We start from the raw sequence: 14,855 nt of genomic DNA, 5'->3' as shown, positions 1-14,855 counted from the left end.
ACTAGATGATCTTAAGGTCCTTTCCAACCCTAACTATTCTGTGATTCTATGATCATACAACTCCTGTCTCCCTGTACTTGAATGAGCCACATGCCCTCCTGTGATAGAAACGCCGGCCAACACCAAACAACATAATCCAATTAAAGGATTCAATGAAAAGATTTCTGTCTTAAAATTCATTAGCAGTTTATTCTGGGGAAAAAGCACACTGGCCCATACCTTTCCAATGAATGTGTCTGCCACTCTTGTAACAACAGGTCTAGAAATTCAAAGGAGCGCCTAGAAAGACAGAACAAAAAGTTGTAATTAATACTCATTTCTATAATGTGCTTGTGGAATGAACAGTAACTTTATTCCTTCCCTCTGAGGGAAACAAATACATAAAATATAAGTACCTTTATCTGTCAAATAAAGGCATTGGTTGCCTTACTGCAAAGTTAAAATATTCTGTGGAGAAAGCAAACATGCAGGCTAACTCATCCTGAACTTCAAAAAACAGATGTGGTTCAATTAACCATCCTGTTGCTCAAGTCATGCTATTACACATACGCTACATTAGTTTATTAGCCACAAAATAACAGACAAAAGCCAATCCAAGTGTTCAAGTATCATGTCCTGGGAAAAAACAACATGCTGAAGGCGCCCCTCAGACACGGCAACACACTGATCCACAACACCCTACCTCAGGTAGCGGCCACTGCCCCAGTCCCACAGTCCCCAGCATGGTAGGCTTATTATTTTGGGCACAGTATCAGACAGCCTAGCTCCAGGCACAGCAGTTCTGCTGGCATCAGGAGAGCAAGGTGCTGGCACACAGTGCATGCAGAACACTGCAGTGCTGCCACAAGAGCTAACCTCACAAGGCCTGTCAGCTCTGGCCCAAAAAGCCAGTAACTCATGGGCTCAGGCTGGTTCTTTGCAGAGACACATGTAGGTGTTTCATGCTCTGCCAGTGCCCCTCCATACCAGTGTCATTTATTCTCATTAGACTGAGCAACACAGATTCAACTACAGCTTCTTCTTTTATCTCCTGGTTTTAAATCAGAAGGTACTTTTTCCGAAAAGTGTTAAGAACATTTTAAATCAGAATGAAACCTGCAGAAGGATACAGTGTATGTCCCCAAGTATGGCAGAAAGGACCATTCCTCAACAACATCTGATCTAACTTTGCTGAAATAATTTTTGTAGTTTACTGTATAATACAGATTTGTGTATTCAGAGTTAATGGCCACAAATCTTCAAATCTCTCTATTTTCAACATATGATAATCAAATTTAAAAATAAACAGTTTTAATAATTTGCTCTTTATGATATACTCACCTTCTAACTGCAACTGATTTTGAGGTACAGTTGCTTGTTATTAAAGGTATGAGTCGTGGCACATGAGTATGCTAAGAAAAAAAAAGGACAAAGCAGTTAATGACAAAAGCATTCCTGAATCTGTACTGCACTAAGTCAAAATTAACAACATAATAAAAACTGCAGTCATTTAAAATGCTTACTGAAACTAAATGTAGTTTCTATAACAAGAGACTTCTGCTAGCACGTCAACTGCTTAAACCTGTTTTTTTCCAAACGGTCAAGCAAAAAGCATTTCCAATGCCATCAACAATCACGTCATGATATGTAGTATTTAGCTGCTAGAAGTCATGTATGAGGGCTCAAATGTCTCCCCAAAGGGGTTGTAAGTTGACGTTGTTTTAGTTCTGCCATAGAAGAAAAAACCATAGACATAGCAGTCTTACAAATCAGCTGTGAAGCAAAAAGTAAACCAATCAATCTGAAACTATGTGCATTCTTTTAGGGATCAATACTACTAGTGCTACAAAGATTATCCTTTTAATGCAAAACATGTCAATAAAATGAAAGCATTCACATGTAATATAAGCAAGCTTATGTGTATAAACTATGTGGAAACACCAAACATCATCATGGGAAAAGAAAACTTGAACTGCTGTAAGGTAAGTAGGTAAAATAAACTACACGAAGTCCAAATGCAATACTTGAATTCAGAATTAAAGCAGCCTTGCTTCAGCTTATCGTAATAAACTGTAGACACAAAGTATTAACATTTTAATTCCAAGTCAGAGTAACATAGCTCAGCAAGTCCATTTCAGTTCATTTCTTTATTCCTTTCTTGATTAAATATATAAGATAACTTCTAAACTAGTCCCAAATACAGTGTGAAACTGTAGGCTTTCAAAACCTGCTTAAAAAGTACAGTGCTGAACAATTCCTACTATCTCACATATCACACTTTCTCCCTAGGTTATTGTCACACGACGTAAACAGACAGATCACCAAACAAGCAGGGATGATTATGGGCTCTCAAGAGGACTGCCAACTTCAGAAGTAGGAGAGAATTAATCCAAAAATCTGGAAGAGCCCAACAGTTGCATTTGCTTGTACTGATATACTTTTGCACATGGTTTTAGGGTTCTGTGTTTTGCATAGTTTTCAATTTGAAAAGCGGCATGTGACTGCCAGAAAGGGAACAATAAGCCATATCACAGGAAAGAATAAAATGTTTTTACAGATGGCGAAACCTATATGTTCCAAGTCTTTGGAGCTATTGACATTGTAATATCTAGAAAGTGTTTTGCAAAGGAATCAAAGCCTCAGGCTTGCTTTCATCCAGCTTTCAGACTGCACATTTCATCTGCTACCCTTTGAAGCTATAATGATACACGCTTCCTCCCAACCCACTTGCCAGCCCAATTCCCCAACCTGAATCCCTCCTCCCCCTGGAAGTGTTTTTCTGCCATCACGCCATCCCATCATGACACACCCCCTCTCCCCTTTAAATTGGTTTCCTGAGAGTCAAGAGTCAAGAAAGGGAAGTCAGAGTACAGTAAGAACTATCTGGAGAAGAAAGGTGAAATCCAACAAAGGCACAAAGATGATGGGGCTCTTCAAGATCCCTGATATAATACAGCCTCCCTCTTTTTCTGTAGACTCTCTCACAGCAAATTGGGTACTAAAGTGCCAGGAGCTGAACTTGCTGCCAGGGGATTCTGGTGGGAGTTTTTGAGTAAAATGCTAACTGCAAAAGCTGTAATGGCTCGGGCTCTTAAATATTCAACTGATGCCACATTCTCTGACCAACTCTCATTTAGTCCAAAGGATACAAGTCCAAAGGAGTGTGGGGTGCACTTCATTTGACTCTGGTATTTATTTCTTTTTTTCCTTTCCTACTGAAACTGAATTTTCTGCCAGAACACCCTGTGTACGTCATTTATTGGTTGGGTATTCGAACACCATGGGTAGGATTTCTCAATTCTATATCTCCAACCTAGTATGTTAAATTACAGCTAAGAGTAACAGAAGCTTAAACAAAATTAGGACAGCTATAGCCAATGTGCAGGTTTGTCTCCAACTGACCTGAACCAATAAAGCCAATTTAATTTAATCAGTGAATTTTTATTTCATGCTGCTTTTCTGATGCTTGATTTGCTCCTGTAAACAACAAGACAGGGTTAGTTTCTTACATGCCTGAGCTCGTCTACTACTACTACACACGGTATTATTGTCTTGCAACTTTAATCACATTGTGTAAGGTGTATTCCTCCCTCCGCTCTCAACTCTGTGCCATCAGCCATCTCACTGTACATTTTAAGAGTCTGGGATAAAAATACCAATGGATCGTAGCCCAAGTGTTGATGCAAAGCTAACGCAGAAGTCTCAGAGCACGTTCTCAGAGTCATGGCCAGAGCGAGTAAGTACAGATTCCAAAACATACTGAGGATGGCAATAAAAGGTGTGAGTGATGAAACCACTTCAGTTTCCAACAACCTAAACAATTAAAACAATGGATGAGATTGTGGTGAATACCAGTAAGTGCCTAGCACTAAGAACACCACAGCTTTTCATGGAGAAACTATAGGCAACATCTCACTTCCATGTGAAAATATCAGTACAAGTCCCAAAAATCTAGCTAAATATCTTGTCTCAGACACCAGTCAGTAGCAAATGCTTCAGCAACAGACAATAAAAACCAGCTAGTATAGAGTATTCCTCTCATCTGTATGCTAGAGCTTTAAGGACTCTGATTATAAAGTTCTTAAACCCAAGGATTAAAATCTCTATTGGGGTTCTCCTCCATGAACTTGTACTTTCTGAACTGATCTGAATACGTCCGGCCCCTTCAACACTTTATCATTAACTCCATGGTTCCAATTTGTTTTTAATATGATGTTTATTCTTTTTTCTTATAAAGTTTTGTTTTGTTGTTGTTAAAAAAAAATACTCTTATTAGCTCCTTAACTACCAGCTTAACTTTGTCTTGTAAAAAGGCAGTAGAAGCACTTACCTTTGAAATTTGCCTTTTTTACAATTAACATGTTACAAACAAATCATGAAAATAGACTTGCTTTTCACACCTATTCTCCATCTTTACTATGATAATGCTGCCAGCTGGTTTCAATGATAAATAATATTTGTCCATCTGCGACATAAAATTACTTTTTCATTATAGAATGATTTATAATCCTTTATTTCAGAAATGTTATTATCTCTGCTAAGAGCCACTACGTGAATACTCCCAGTAAGCAAAGTGAGAGAGGAACACCTACCCGAATAATGAATCTAATGGCTGCACACCCAGAAGTTGCCATCACTTTGGCGCTGTTGGGAACCAGGTTAAAAAGAGTAGGCACAATAGCTTCAGCCCCATGATCAAATTTGTTTCCCAGAACAGTTGAAAGGTGGCTATTTTGGAAAAAGAAATAAAACTTGTTAACAAAAGCCAATTTCTTAGTCTGAAAATAACAAAGTTGACTGTACATTTTAAAGATTTATCTTTCAGAACAACAGAACTTAATTTCTTGATTCCCAAGTCCTCGCCTCATTAGAAATGCAGGATTTGTGGAACATTTTTGATACTTAGCAGACACATTAAAAGGGTGAACAATAACAACTTTATTTTGCAATGAAAAAGAAATACCATAATTTGAAAGGCTAAAATTCTCATGTCCACACAAAATATCATAGTACTTCTGCTTTTTTCACACGCTTTGAGAATACATAGATCTAAAATCTTATGAAAATTATTGTTTGAGATTTTTTCCTTTTGAATGCAGGCAAAAGGAAATTTTGCCTGCTGAATTTATCATAATGAGCCAACCATAACATTTGACTCCCTTGTTTATTAAAGGTTATGGTTTCAATTTTGGCAAATACACGAACACATACAACACACAGTAATTTAACTGTCCAGTGGTGACAAAAAATGCTTTTTCCATGCAGAAGCTATATATATAACGAATTTGCAGTCAGCAGCAAATGACACATCAAATGTACCTAAGTTTTAGGGATCAAGAAAAATTCCAGGCTTTTAAGCATGGATAAGAACATTTCCACAGTACTTTTAACACTACTCCTGACTTCACGTTAGGAAAGGTTAGTGTTATTTTCTCAAAGCCTCGACCTCCCTGGCAAGGACAGCTGTACGCTCCAAGAGGTCTCCAAGGCAGCAATGGTGCTTTTACCCCTGCCCTTGAATTCAGTGAGTGCTCAAGATGATAAGGGTGGAGGTCTTATTTCTGTGAAGCCATGGCTTCTAAAATTACCGTGGACATGAATGATATTACCTCACCAAAACGTGCAATATTCAAACCACCACAGGGCAGCTCGCTTTGCTATTACAAGTAGTCACAGCGAAGTCCTGTGCCAATCACCAAAGCATGAGTGCTCCTAAGACTAGTGCCCAGTATTACAGTGCTAGTTAATACAAACTGCTGTGAGTACTCAGTGTAATGATGGGAACTTGTTCCGCAAGTACAATCTGTTACAGGGTTATCAATGACATATATGCCCCGAGAGAGCAAATCCCTTTAAATGTTTCTTTTTCTCTCTAGCTTCAGCTACTGACTTGATTCTTTCTCAGTCACAGTGTACAGCAGCCCCACAGGGTACTCTTTCCTGCAGCACTGCTAAGGCATTTTATGTCAAATAAATCATTTAATGCAGCACCATACACAAGCACATGCAAGCGGTACTTACGCTACAGTAATGCAGGCTTCTCTAACCACCTGGGATCTCAGGTCCTTGGCCGACAGCTTGAAAGCACCATCCAACAAACGTAAATGCTGGAAAAACCCATCATACTGTGCAGCTCCAGCAACAAGCAACGACCGAACTTTCTTCAGCTAAAAAAACGTAAGGCATTTCGTTTAGGGCACCACCAACATGCAATGTGAAATAAAAAAGCAACAACTTCATTCCAAGCAAATGCTTTCAAAATTCAAACTCAAAGCAAAGCATCATCTTGAAATACATGGGAGTAATTTTAAAAAATGTAAAAAAATTCTATTACTTAAACTCTAGAGCTAAAAAGTCTCATATCCCAGTCTACAAATGTACCAACATATAAATGCTGGTCAAATACCTGCTTCCAAACACTAAGATGCCATAAACCTGGTAAAAAAAATAAATGCTACACACACACATTTTAATCCTGCAAGTGAAACTTATTAGAGCCACGCTAAAGAGGTATGACTGCTAGCAGTTCCCCTGCAGAATATGCAGGTTTGTGTCTAAAAAAAAAGCCCCAGGAAGTTGTGGCTGCCCCATCCCTGGCAGTGTTCAGGGCCAGGTTGGACACAGGGGCCTTGGGCAACATTGTCCAGTGGGAGGTGTCCCTGCCCATGGCAGGGAGCTTGGAATTACAATCTTCAGGTCTTTTCCAACCCTAACCATTCAATGATTCTATAATGTCAGCTGAAACTTACATGACATGATGGCTTTTAGAAAAGCTTCCACTTAAATGTCAGCAAAAATGTATTTTGACCTTTTTAAAATACTTGCTCAAACTCATTTAGTACAAAGAGACGCGAGGTTTGAGAAGGAAAATTTCTTCAATTATCTTCAATCGTTCTTGCTTTAAGAAAAACAGTTTAAAACATCCAGCTGACTTTCCTTTCTGAAATACACCCAGACCCGAAACTGCCCAAGTTTACCGCATTAGTTCGCTGATCCCAATCATGCTTGTCATCCGAGAGAATTTCCCTGATTTTGTTCAATGTTTCTTCAAGTTCTCGACTAGAATAGATCTGAAGTATTAAACAAACAAACAGAAAAAAGAGACTGTCAACATCCAGCTAACCTGAAGGAAAGTAAGTTGAGAAGACTGAAAATACAATAGTAATTATGAAACTCTTGCCCCCAAAGTTCCAGAGAACTGCCTAAGAGGTATAAATGGGCTTTTAAAGAGCACTGAGCAGTGAATAGTCATTAAAAGAAAAGCTGAAGAATCTACATTTTCCTCAAGATTTCACCTAATGAAACTCAACCAACAGACCTTAGCCTGATGCAACTCTTTTGGGGCAGGGAGTCTCCTGCATTCCAAGAGTGCATGGCTCTGTGAGGCTCTAACTGGGCTGGCCAGTCAACACCAAAATAAAAACTTGTCTGAAAACACATATTAAAAGCTTCAACAGTTTCTATGTGTATTACTGCTCCAAGCCTATCATTTATTAACTTAGGCAGTCAGTACATGAAGTTAAGGAGCAGCCTCCAGAGTTCTCGCCACACAGTAACTCCAGCAAAACTGAAGCCTGACGCATCTAACCATGCATCAGTCACTATCTGGTAATACAGGAATTAACACATTTATTGATAACTGTACATTGTACAACAAGGGATTTCTGAAGAAAAAAATTAAAAGTCAAGAAGATTTGTTATTAATGTCAGAAATAACCTGACTTCCCTTCTGTTCTTTTTTCTGCTTCTACTGCAGATGCAAAATTTAAAGTTCCCTCACCCCAGACTGAGAACAAGTTGAAGATGGTATGAAGCAAATACTAACCAGAAACTTGATCTGCCCAGAGTTTTTTCTAAAACATATTTTCAGCTAAAGATTTCTAATATTTTGGATCAAAAATTGTTTACATAAACACATTGGGCAAAATTCAGTTGCCCATACACAGGTGTCTGGGGCCATCCACACAGCAAAAACATCCACATGGGGCTGGCCAATACAATTCAGGACTCATACCCTTCTAGAGTGTAAGCTTCAGGCCAGCATGACAACTAAACAGTCGTGCCTGATGCTCCCTCATGACTTATTTAGGTCCAAGACACATTTTTTGTACACGCAAGAGCACAGACAATGCAGGGGAAGCAAGAGGTTAGGACACTTCGCTTTGCATGAATTGCTGAAAAGCTTTGCCACTGGTCTCTTGAACACACTGTTCTGCATGTACGTTTGCATCTTTTATTGTAATAAGATTTAGGAACATCTTCTGATCTAAACTGAAGATGAACATGTATTTTCTACAAAATATCTTATTTTCCTGGGCAACTTGAAATTACTACAGGAGTTATCCCAAATACAGTCTAGTTTTCCACAATCAGAAGCAAGAAGTTGGACAGCAAGAAATCATTATTCCCAAGACCTCCTAGTCAGCAGATCTTTCTTACATTCTCATCCATGAAATAAGTGAGTTATTTTGGGGCCAGTTACACATTTCTCCCCTGCCTCCTCACCTCAACTCAAAGGAGGTTACTAAAGACAAGTGTGTCTTTTCCTCCACCTCTCGCAGTTTAGGGATGCGAGGTCATCTCGCAGTCAGAAAACTCACATATGCTGGTCACCAACATACAGTTACCCCACTTTTGTTCTTGCAATGCTATAAACCAGCTGCAGTGACTAGAGAAGCCTGCTTGGGACTGCAAATACTACAGCACTGAACTACAAGCAGCACATTTCCTGTGCTGTGGAATATGGCTTTGTTCAACATAATGGGGATAAATAATATTAAGACCTCCACGGTTTTGCCCTCTAAAGAATTCTGAATTTTGGAGAGGCAAAGAAACATAAAGCTCTCACAGTGTAAGACAAAGATCTTGATGTAACAGAGATCATGGAGTTAAGAGTGTTCCTTCATAAAAGCAGGAAGTATTTCTGCCTGCAAAAGGAGATCTAACAAATTTCTTAGGAAATAAAAATAGAACAAAAGTACACATCAAGAAAAAGAAGTCATACAAAATCCTTCTGGTGTTTGGGAGCTATGGCTTACTGAGTTTGCGGTTGTCTTCCACGCCTCTGCTACTCAAGAAAAACTTATTCAAAGTAGGTCAAGGAAGATACAAGCAAGTTAAATGACTCAACCGTGTGAAAGCACCAAATATGTACAATTCCCACACTTAAAGAACAGAAATTAAAGTCTGATCTTTCAACTAAGAACTCAGAATCCAACAGCTTCATTAGTATTTAAATAAGGCACTACACTTCTCTTTTTGAAGTACTACTAGAGATGAGGACACGTATGCCAGATGCACGTCATTACAACTCAGGCACATTTGAAAATAAAATTCTTGCTTTGTAAATTATTTGCCTATACTATTATTACTCGATTATGCCTTAAAATTGCAGTCCTAAATTATTCAAACATTATGGAAATATTTTTCTTATTAAAATTAAAACATAAAATTATTTGCAGTATCCCCTGGAAAGGATCAAGAAAAGCAATAATGCATTTTAGCTGAAACACAATGTGATAATTAGTAGGACAGTAACGAAAAGAAGGTGGGTTTTGTAACTAACTGGAGCTTCCCATAGTAAAAAGCTTCCCATAGAGACTGTAAATTTAGCAGAAGTAACACTTGCTTAGAAGACTGTAACATTACAAAAGTTTTGAAAGTAGGCTAACACATGGTATTACAAATAGCATATTTCTCCAAAGAAACATGAGTATACACAGCCTCTTTACCTGTACAGTAGGAACATCTGTAAATGCCTTAATAAAATCATCCTCATCCACAGCTCCAGCTCCTCCTTCTTTTGAGGAACCTAAATAAATGTAAAATACTGTTAAACAGTATGCAGTGTACATTGAGGTTTTCAAACTGACAGAAGCATCTTTCACAATACCTATTTTCAAACATTTACTACAACTTAGAAAAAATCCTGAACATTTACCGAGTCTAAAATTGCAAGACCTTGAACTCTCACCATGAATAAGGAAAAAGTTAAAATGTCCCCCCAGATGAACAATTCTGAGCAGTTTCCAATTTGACAAAGTAAATGGTTTCATTCTATTATTTTTAGAATCATAGAATCAATCAGGTTGGAAATGACCTTTAAGATCATAAAGCCCACCCATTCCCCAGCACTGCCAAGGCCACCACTAAACCATATCACAGAGGGCCTAATCTACACAGTTTTTGAACACTTCCAGGGACAGTGACTCCAGCACTGCCCTGGGCAGCCTGTTCCAATGCCTGAGCACCCTCTGGGGAAGGAATTGTTCCTCAGCTCCATCTAAACCTCCCCTGGTGCAGCTTGAGGCCGTTTCCTCTTGTCCCACCCCTTGTTCCTTGGGAGCAGAGACCAGCCCCCTCCTGGCTCCATCCTCCTGTCAGGCAGTTGCAGAGAGCGAGAAGGTCCCCCCTGAGCCTTCTCTTCTCCAGACTAAACCCCCCCAGGTCCCTCAGCCGTTCCTCATCACACTTGTGCTCCAGGCCCTGCACCAGCTCCGGTGCCCTTCTCTGGCCCCGCTCCAGCACCTCAATGTCTCTCTTGCAGTGAGGGGCCCAGAACTGAACACAGGATTCGAGGTGCAGCCTCACCAGTGCCCAGTGCAGGGGGACAGTCACTGCCCTGGCCCTGCTGCCATACTGGTGCTGATACAGGCCAGGATGCTGGTGGCTTCTTGGCCGCCTGGGCACAAGCCGCTCATGTTCAGCCGGCTGTTGACCAACACTACCAGGTCCTTTTCCACCAAGCAGCTTTCCAGCCACTCCTCCCCAAGCCTGTACCATTCCATGGGGTTGTTGTGGTGCTGAGAGAGCTCTCCAAGGCAAGTGGACATGCAACAAGGAAAAAGGAAATGAAAATAGCCTAGTTCTCATCGAGAGGAGCAGTGAGGAGCAGCAGCCATGGCAGAGGGCTGCTCTTACCACGATTCACTCAGGACACGAAAGCCATTCTTGTCTGTAAAGGCAGCAGCGCGGGAGGTTTACAGTGCTCAGCACTTGCTTCGACCCCACAGCACCAGAGAAAACACGTAGTCTCAGAATCAGGTGCTTAGGTAAGGATAAGTAAGAGTAGCAACAGAGCATCCTCTCCTACTTATAATCTCTCCTCCTTATCCAGACCTTACTGACTGATTTCTGTGGAGCCTCTGCTCTGTTCAGTTGGCGTCTCTGCTAAACCACGCAGTGATACTGCAGAGAGAGAAGACCCTCCATCATCAGGATGTGTCCGGGCAAGCTGGTTTGGACCAATACTCTGTAAAATGTTAAATATACTCAGAGTCCTTCAAAGTAGTGCTGTGCTTTAGTCATATCCAAGAGTGTATGGCTTTAAGTAATTCTGTTTTGGAGAGCTTTTTTGTGTGCTGTGGGTCTGAGAATACTCTGTGGTTCCTGGTCACTTGTTTTTCTAACACTTTGGTCAGTGCCCAATCTCCCTGGTGTCGCTGTTCTACCCATGTAATTCCTGCTTGAACTCCATTTTCCAAACAGTGCAACTTTATAACTCCTGGCACTCCCTGACACATGGAGAGAGGTGACCACCACTTTGTCCAACTTCTACGTATTTCTGCTTTCAAGTGAGGGCCACAAAAACATTAACTGAGGCTCTTCAAAGTCCTATAAAAGGGCTTTAGTGATTTAGTCTTCCCAACAGAACCAAATTTGACCATCTTCTCTCTTTTGGACAGCACATGTTTCCTAAGGTGGAGTGGAGCTCAGAGAAAGCCAGGAGGTGACAGTTGACAATCCCATCACACATTTAATGGACATCAAACCCCAAAGCCCTTCCACCGAGGATGCTGCACTGTGACCCCACCATGTCATGGTGTTCCCTGTCTTTCTGAATCCCACAGTGAGGTACTGGGGGCTGGTGTATTTTGGATATTTCTATTGCCTCCAGAGGCAAACCTGTAGAGCTGGGGAGGTTCCGTGCAAGGCATCTGGACATGCTGACAGCCAGCGCATGGGAATGCCTGCCTGGAAAAAGGCAATGTGTCCCTGCAGCACGGCACACAAGAAAGGTGCCATCACAGGTGAAACAGAACTTTCCTCTGTCCCCTCCTACCCAGCCCTGACACTTGCTGCAGGATCTGTTCAGCACCATAACGAAGCCTTCTTGATGCAAACCAGAACTGGGACATGACTTTAACGTGGGGACGGGCTGAGCGTGGAGCTGGACAGGGAGCTGCAAAAGCAGGATGCATGGGGGCCATTTGTCTTCTTTTGGAAATAAGTGTTCCATTTCTATTCTATTCCATTCTGATACATTCCATTCCATTCTATGCCTCTCCATTCCATTCCCTTACCTTCCATGCCGTTCCATTCCATCCATTCCACTCCATTCCGTTCCATTCCATCCCTCTCCATTCAATTCCATTCCCTTTAAGTTCCATAACCCTTGGAGCTTTTTCAGCTACAAAAACACTTCCAAGGACACAAATCACAAAGCTTTCAAGTGGAAACAGGATTTTATTTTATGATTCCATTTTATTTTGGTTTGGTTTCTTATTATGTTATCTTTTTGTCATTTTAGATTATTTTTATGTTATGAGGGTTGGTTGCTTTTTTTCAGAGCTGATGCTCACAAGCATCAGCACCTTCCAAGCACAGGCTGCTGTGCACAAGCCAGAACCCCAAGGGAAATGGAGCCAAGGGAAGAGCAGAGCTCACTCTTTCTCCGAGCTTGTGCTGGGCAATGGGACAGAGGGACCCAGGGCACGAGTGGTGCCCTGGAGGTGTGAGAGCAGCAGGCAAGAACCAAGCCCAAAGGGGATCCCTGGCAAGGGGCTGTGCTCAATGTGACAGAGGACAAACAGCAACCCCCAGAGGCTACCCTGGGAGTGGTGAAAGCTTCCTCTGCCCGGATGGGGCACGAGGGGCCACCTGCATGGAGCAGGAGCAGCAGCCTTTGGGCCACAACAGCCCAAAGGAGCCCTGTCAAGGGGCTGGCTCACTGCTGCAGAGGAAGGCAAAAAACCCCTGGGACACTCGCAGGCCTCTGTTGAGGCTAAAAAGCCTTACCCCCAGCGGCAAGGACACGAGCGGCCACCTTCGTGGTGCATGAGCAGCAGGCAGTAACGCAGCCAGAATGGACCAGAGGGGCCCTGACAAGTGGTCCTGCTTGATGCTCAGAGAAAGTCAAAAAACCCCTGAGACCAGTGCCAATCTGTCTGGGGCAAAATTCCTTCCTGACCCCAGCAGTGGTGATTGGCTACCCCCGAGAATGTGAGCAAGACCTGCTCCTGGTCCACAGGCTGGCCATGCCTCCCTGGAGATGCCCAAGCCCTATCTCCCTCAACCTGGAGCCACCTCAAGGGCTGCTGAGAGTGGCCAAAGGCCCCTGGCCTGATTGACCTTAAGGGCAAGAATCCTTCCTACACCCAGCAGGGTATCAGTGGCTGCTCCAAAGCACTGGGATCCCTGGAAACATCTCTGCATCCCATTTCTTATGGCTGCTGCCCCTGGCTCCATGGGGGTGAGGATGGTGAAGTCTGAAAAGCTCCACAAGAATGCATTCCTATAGTCTGGCCATGGTTATCCAGCTGAAAAGGACTGCTATCCCTGCCATGAACTAAGAAGCTGGTCCTGCCAGGAGCTGGCCTTGCAAGTGGAGAACCTCCAGCAGCCTCGACCAGGCGCTGGTCTTCCTGCCTCAGCCCCCTGCAAGTAACTCCAGCAGCTCCTCAAGGACTTCCTCTGGGATGTCTTAGGGCTGCCCCGGGCCATTTCTGCCAGGGGACACAGGAGGCTGCTCCCTTTTATCCTGTTCCAGGGCATTGTGACTGCTGCATTGCCCGGTGGTGGCCTGGAATGGAATGTTGTAGAACCAAATAGAATGTTATAGAGCGGAATGGAACAGAACAGAGTGGAACAGAATAGAAATGGAATAGAATGGAGAGGAATGGAATGGAATAGAATGGAGAGTCATGGAATGGAATGTATCAGAATGGAATGGAATAGAATAGAAATGGAACACCTATTTCCAAAAGAAGACAAATGGTCCCCATGCTTCCTGCTTTTGCTTGGCTTGGGTGACCCAGGCAGGAACCATTCTCACATCCCTTCCCTCTGCCAAATTCCAGTTTCTTTTCTCTTGCTTCCCACTGGAGCCAGAAGGAGACTGTGATGCCTCCCATCTAAGAGCCCGTGCCTTCGCTGCCTCCTGCCCGCACTCACTGCTTGACTCCCCCTCTTCTCCCTCGGGTGACCAACAAGAAGGGTGTCACACCTGAAGAACTGCAGCTCCTACACAAAAGCAGGTGAACTGCGGGTCCCAGTCTGCACAGTTCAACCCCACTCTTACTCTCTAAGTTTTCCCGCTGCTCCAGGTAAACCTGGGCTGTGTCTGCAGTCAAAGCAGCTACAGGAACACCTCCCTGTCCAGCTCCACGCTCAGCCCGTCCCCACGTTAAAGTCATGTCCCAGTTCTGGTTTGCATCAGGAAGGCTTCGTTATGGTGCTGAAGAGATCCTGCAGCAAGTGTCAGGGCTGGTTAGGAGGGGACAGAGGAAAGTTCTGTTTCACCTGTGATGGCACCTTTCTTGTGTGCCGTGCTAGGGATGAATTCTCACCTTAACACATGTGCCACAAGCAATCAGCCCTGGAAGTTTGTGGTTGGTTTGTTGGGGTTTTTGTCTTTCATTTTAAAAGCTTGCATAGTAGCCCTAACATGATCCCTTTGCCTCATGCTTCCCAGCAGACTTGGGAGCAGGTAGTAAGTGTGAGGTGCATCTCTCAGTCTCAAAGTTCCAAGAACTTCAACAAAGAAAGCAAGGGCATGGTGAAGGGAATTTGTGTTGGAGAAGTTAACGTGAACTCCACTAATGAGCAGCCTCCTTCTCAGAGCACTCATCCCCGTGGGTGCTCCCCAGTGGGGCTTC

General features: G+C 42.7%; 1 protein-coding gene and 1 long non-coding RNA gene across 51 annotated transcripts in view; both read right to left on the bottom strand.

Moving 5' to 3' along the window:
- CLASP2 (cytoplasmic linker associated protein 2) overlaps positions 1–14,855 on the bottom strand; it is a 132,026-nt gene that overhangs the window by 56,839 nt on the left and 60,332 nt on the right. For all 50 annotated transcript variants that reach the window (XM_030494724.1, XM_030494737.1, XM_030494730.1 and 47 more), the window contains 6 exons: positions 9,711–9,790; positions 6,957–7,049; positions 6,001–6,146; positions 4,572–4,707; positions 1,321–1,391; positions 220–279 (listed from right to left, as the gene is read on the bottom strand). In XM_030494724.1, coding sequence (XP_030350584.1) covers positions 220–279; positions 1,321–1,391; positions 4,572–4,707; positions 6,001–6,146; positions 6,957–7,049; positions 9,711–9,790 — 586 coding nt within the window. The remainder of the gene's footprint in view (positions 1–219; positions 280–1,320; positions 1,392–4,571; positions 4,708–6,000; positions 6,147–6,956; positions 7,050–9,710; positions 9,791–14,855) is intronic.
- On the bottom strand, positions 10,455–14,034 carry LOC115611786. The gene is made up of 4 exons (XR_003992696.1): positions 13,952–14,034; positions 13,667–13,669; positions 12,134–12,136; positions 10,455–10,483 (listed from the first exon to the last, which is right to left on the bottom strand). It is a non-coding gene; the product is annotated as an uncharacterized LOC115611786 (long non-coding RNA).

Source organism: Strigops habroptila, chromosome 1, assembly GCF_004027225.2.
Source record: "Strigops habroptila isolate Jane chromosome 1, bStrHab1.2.pri, whole genome shotgun sequence".
NCBI classification, from domain to species: domain Eukaryota; kingdom Metazoa; phylum Chordata; class Aves; order Psittaciformes; family Psittacidae; genus Strigops; species Strigops habroptila.
Note: the sequence above shows the minus strand (reverse complement) of the source record. Positions and strands in the feature narration are given on the sequence as shown.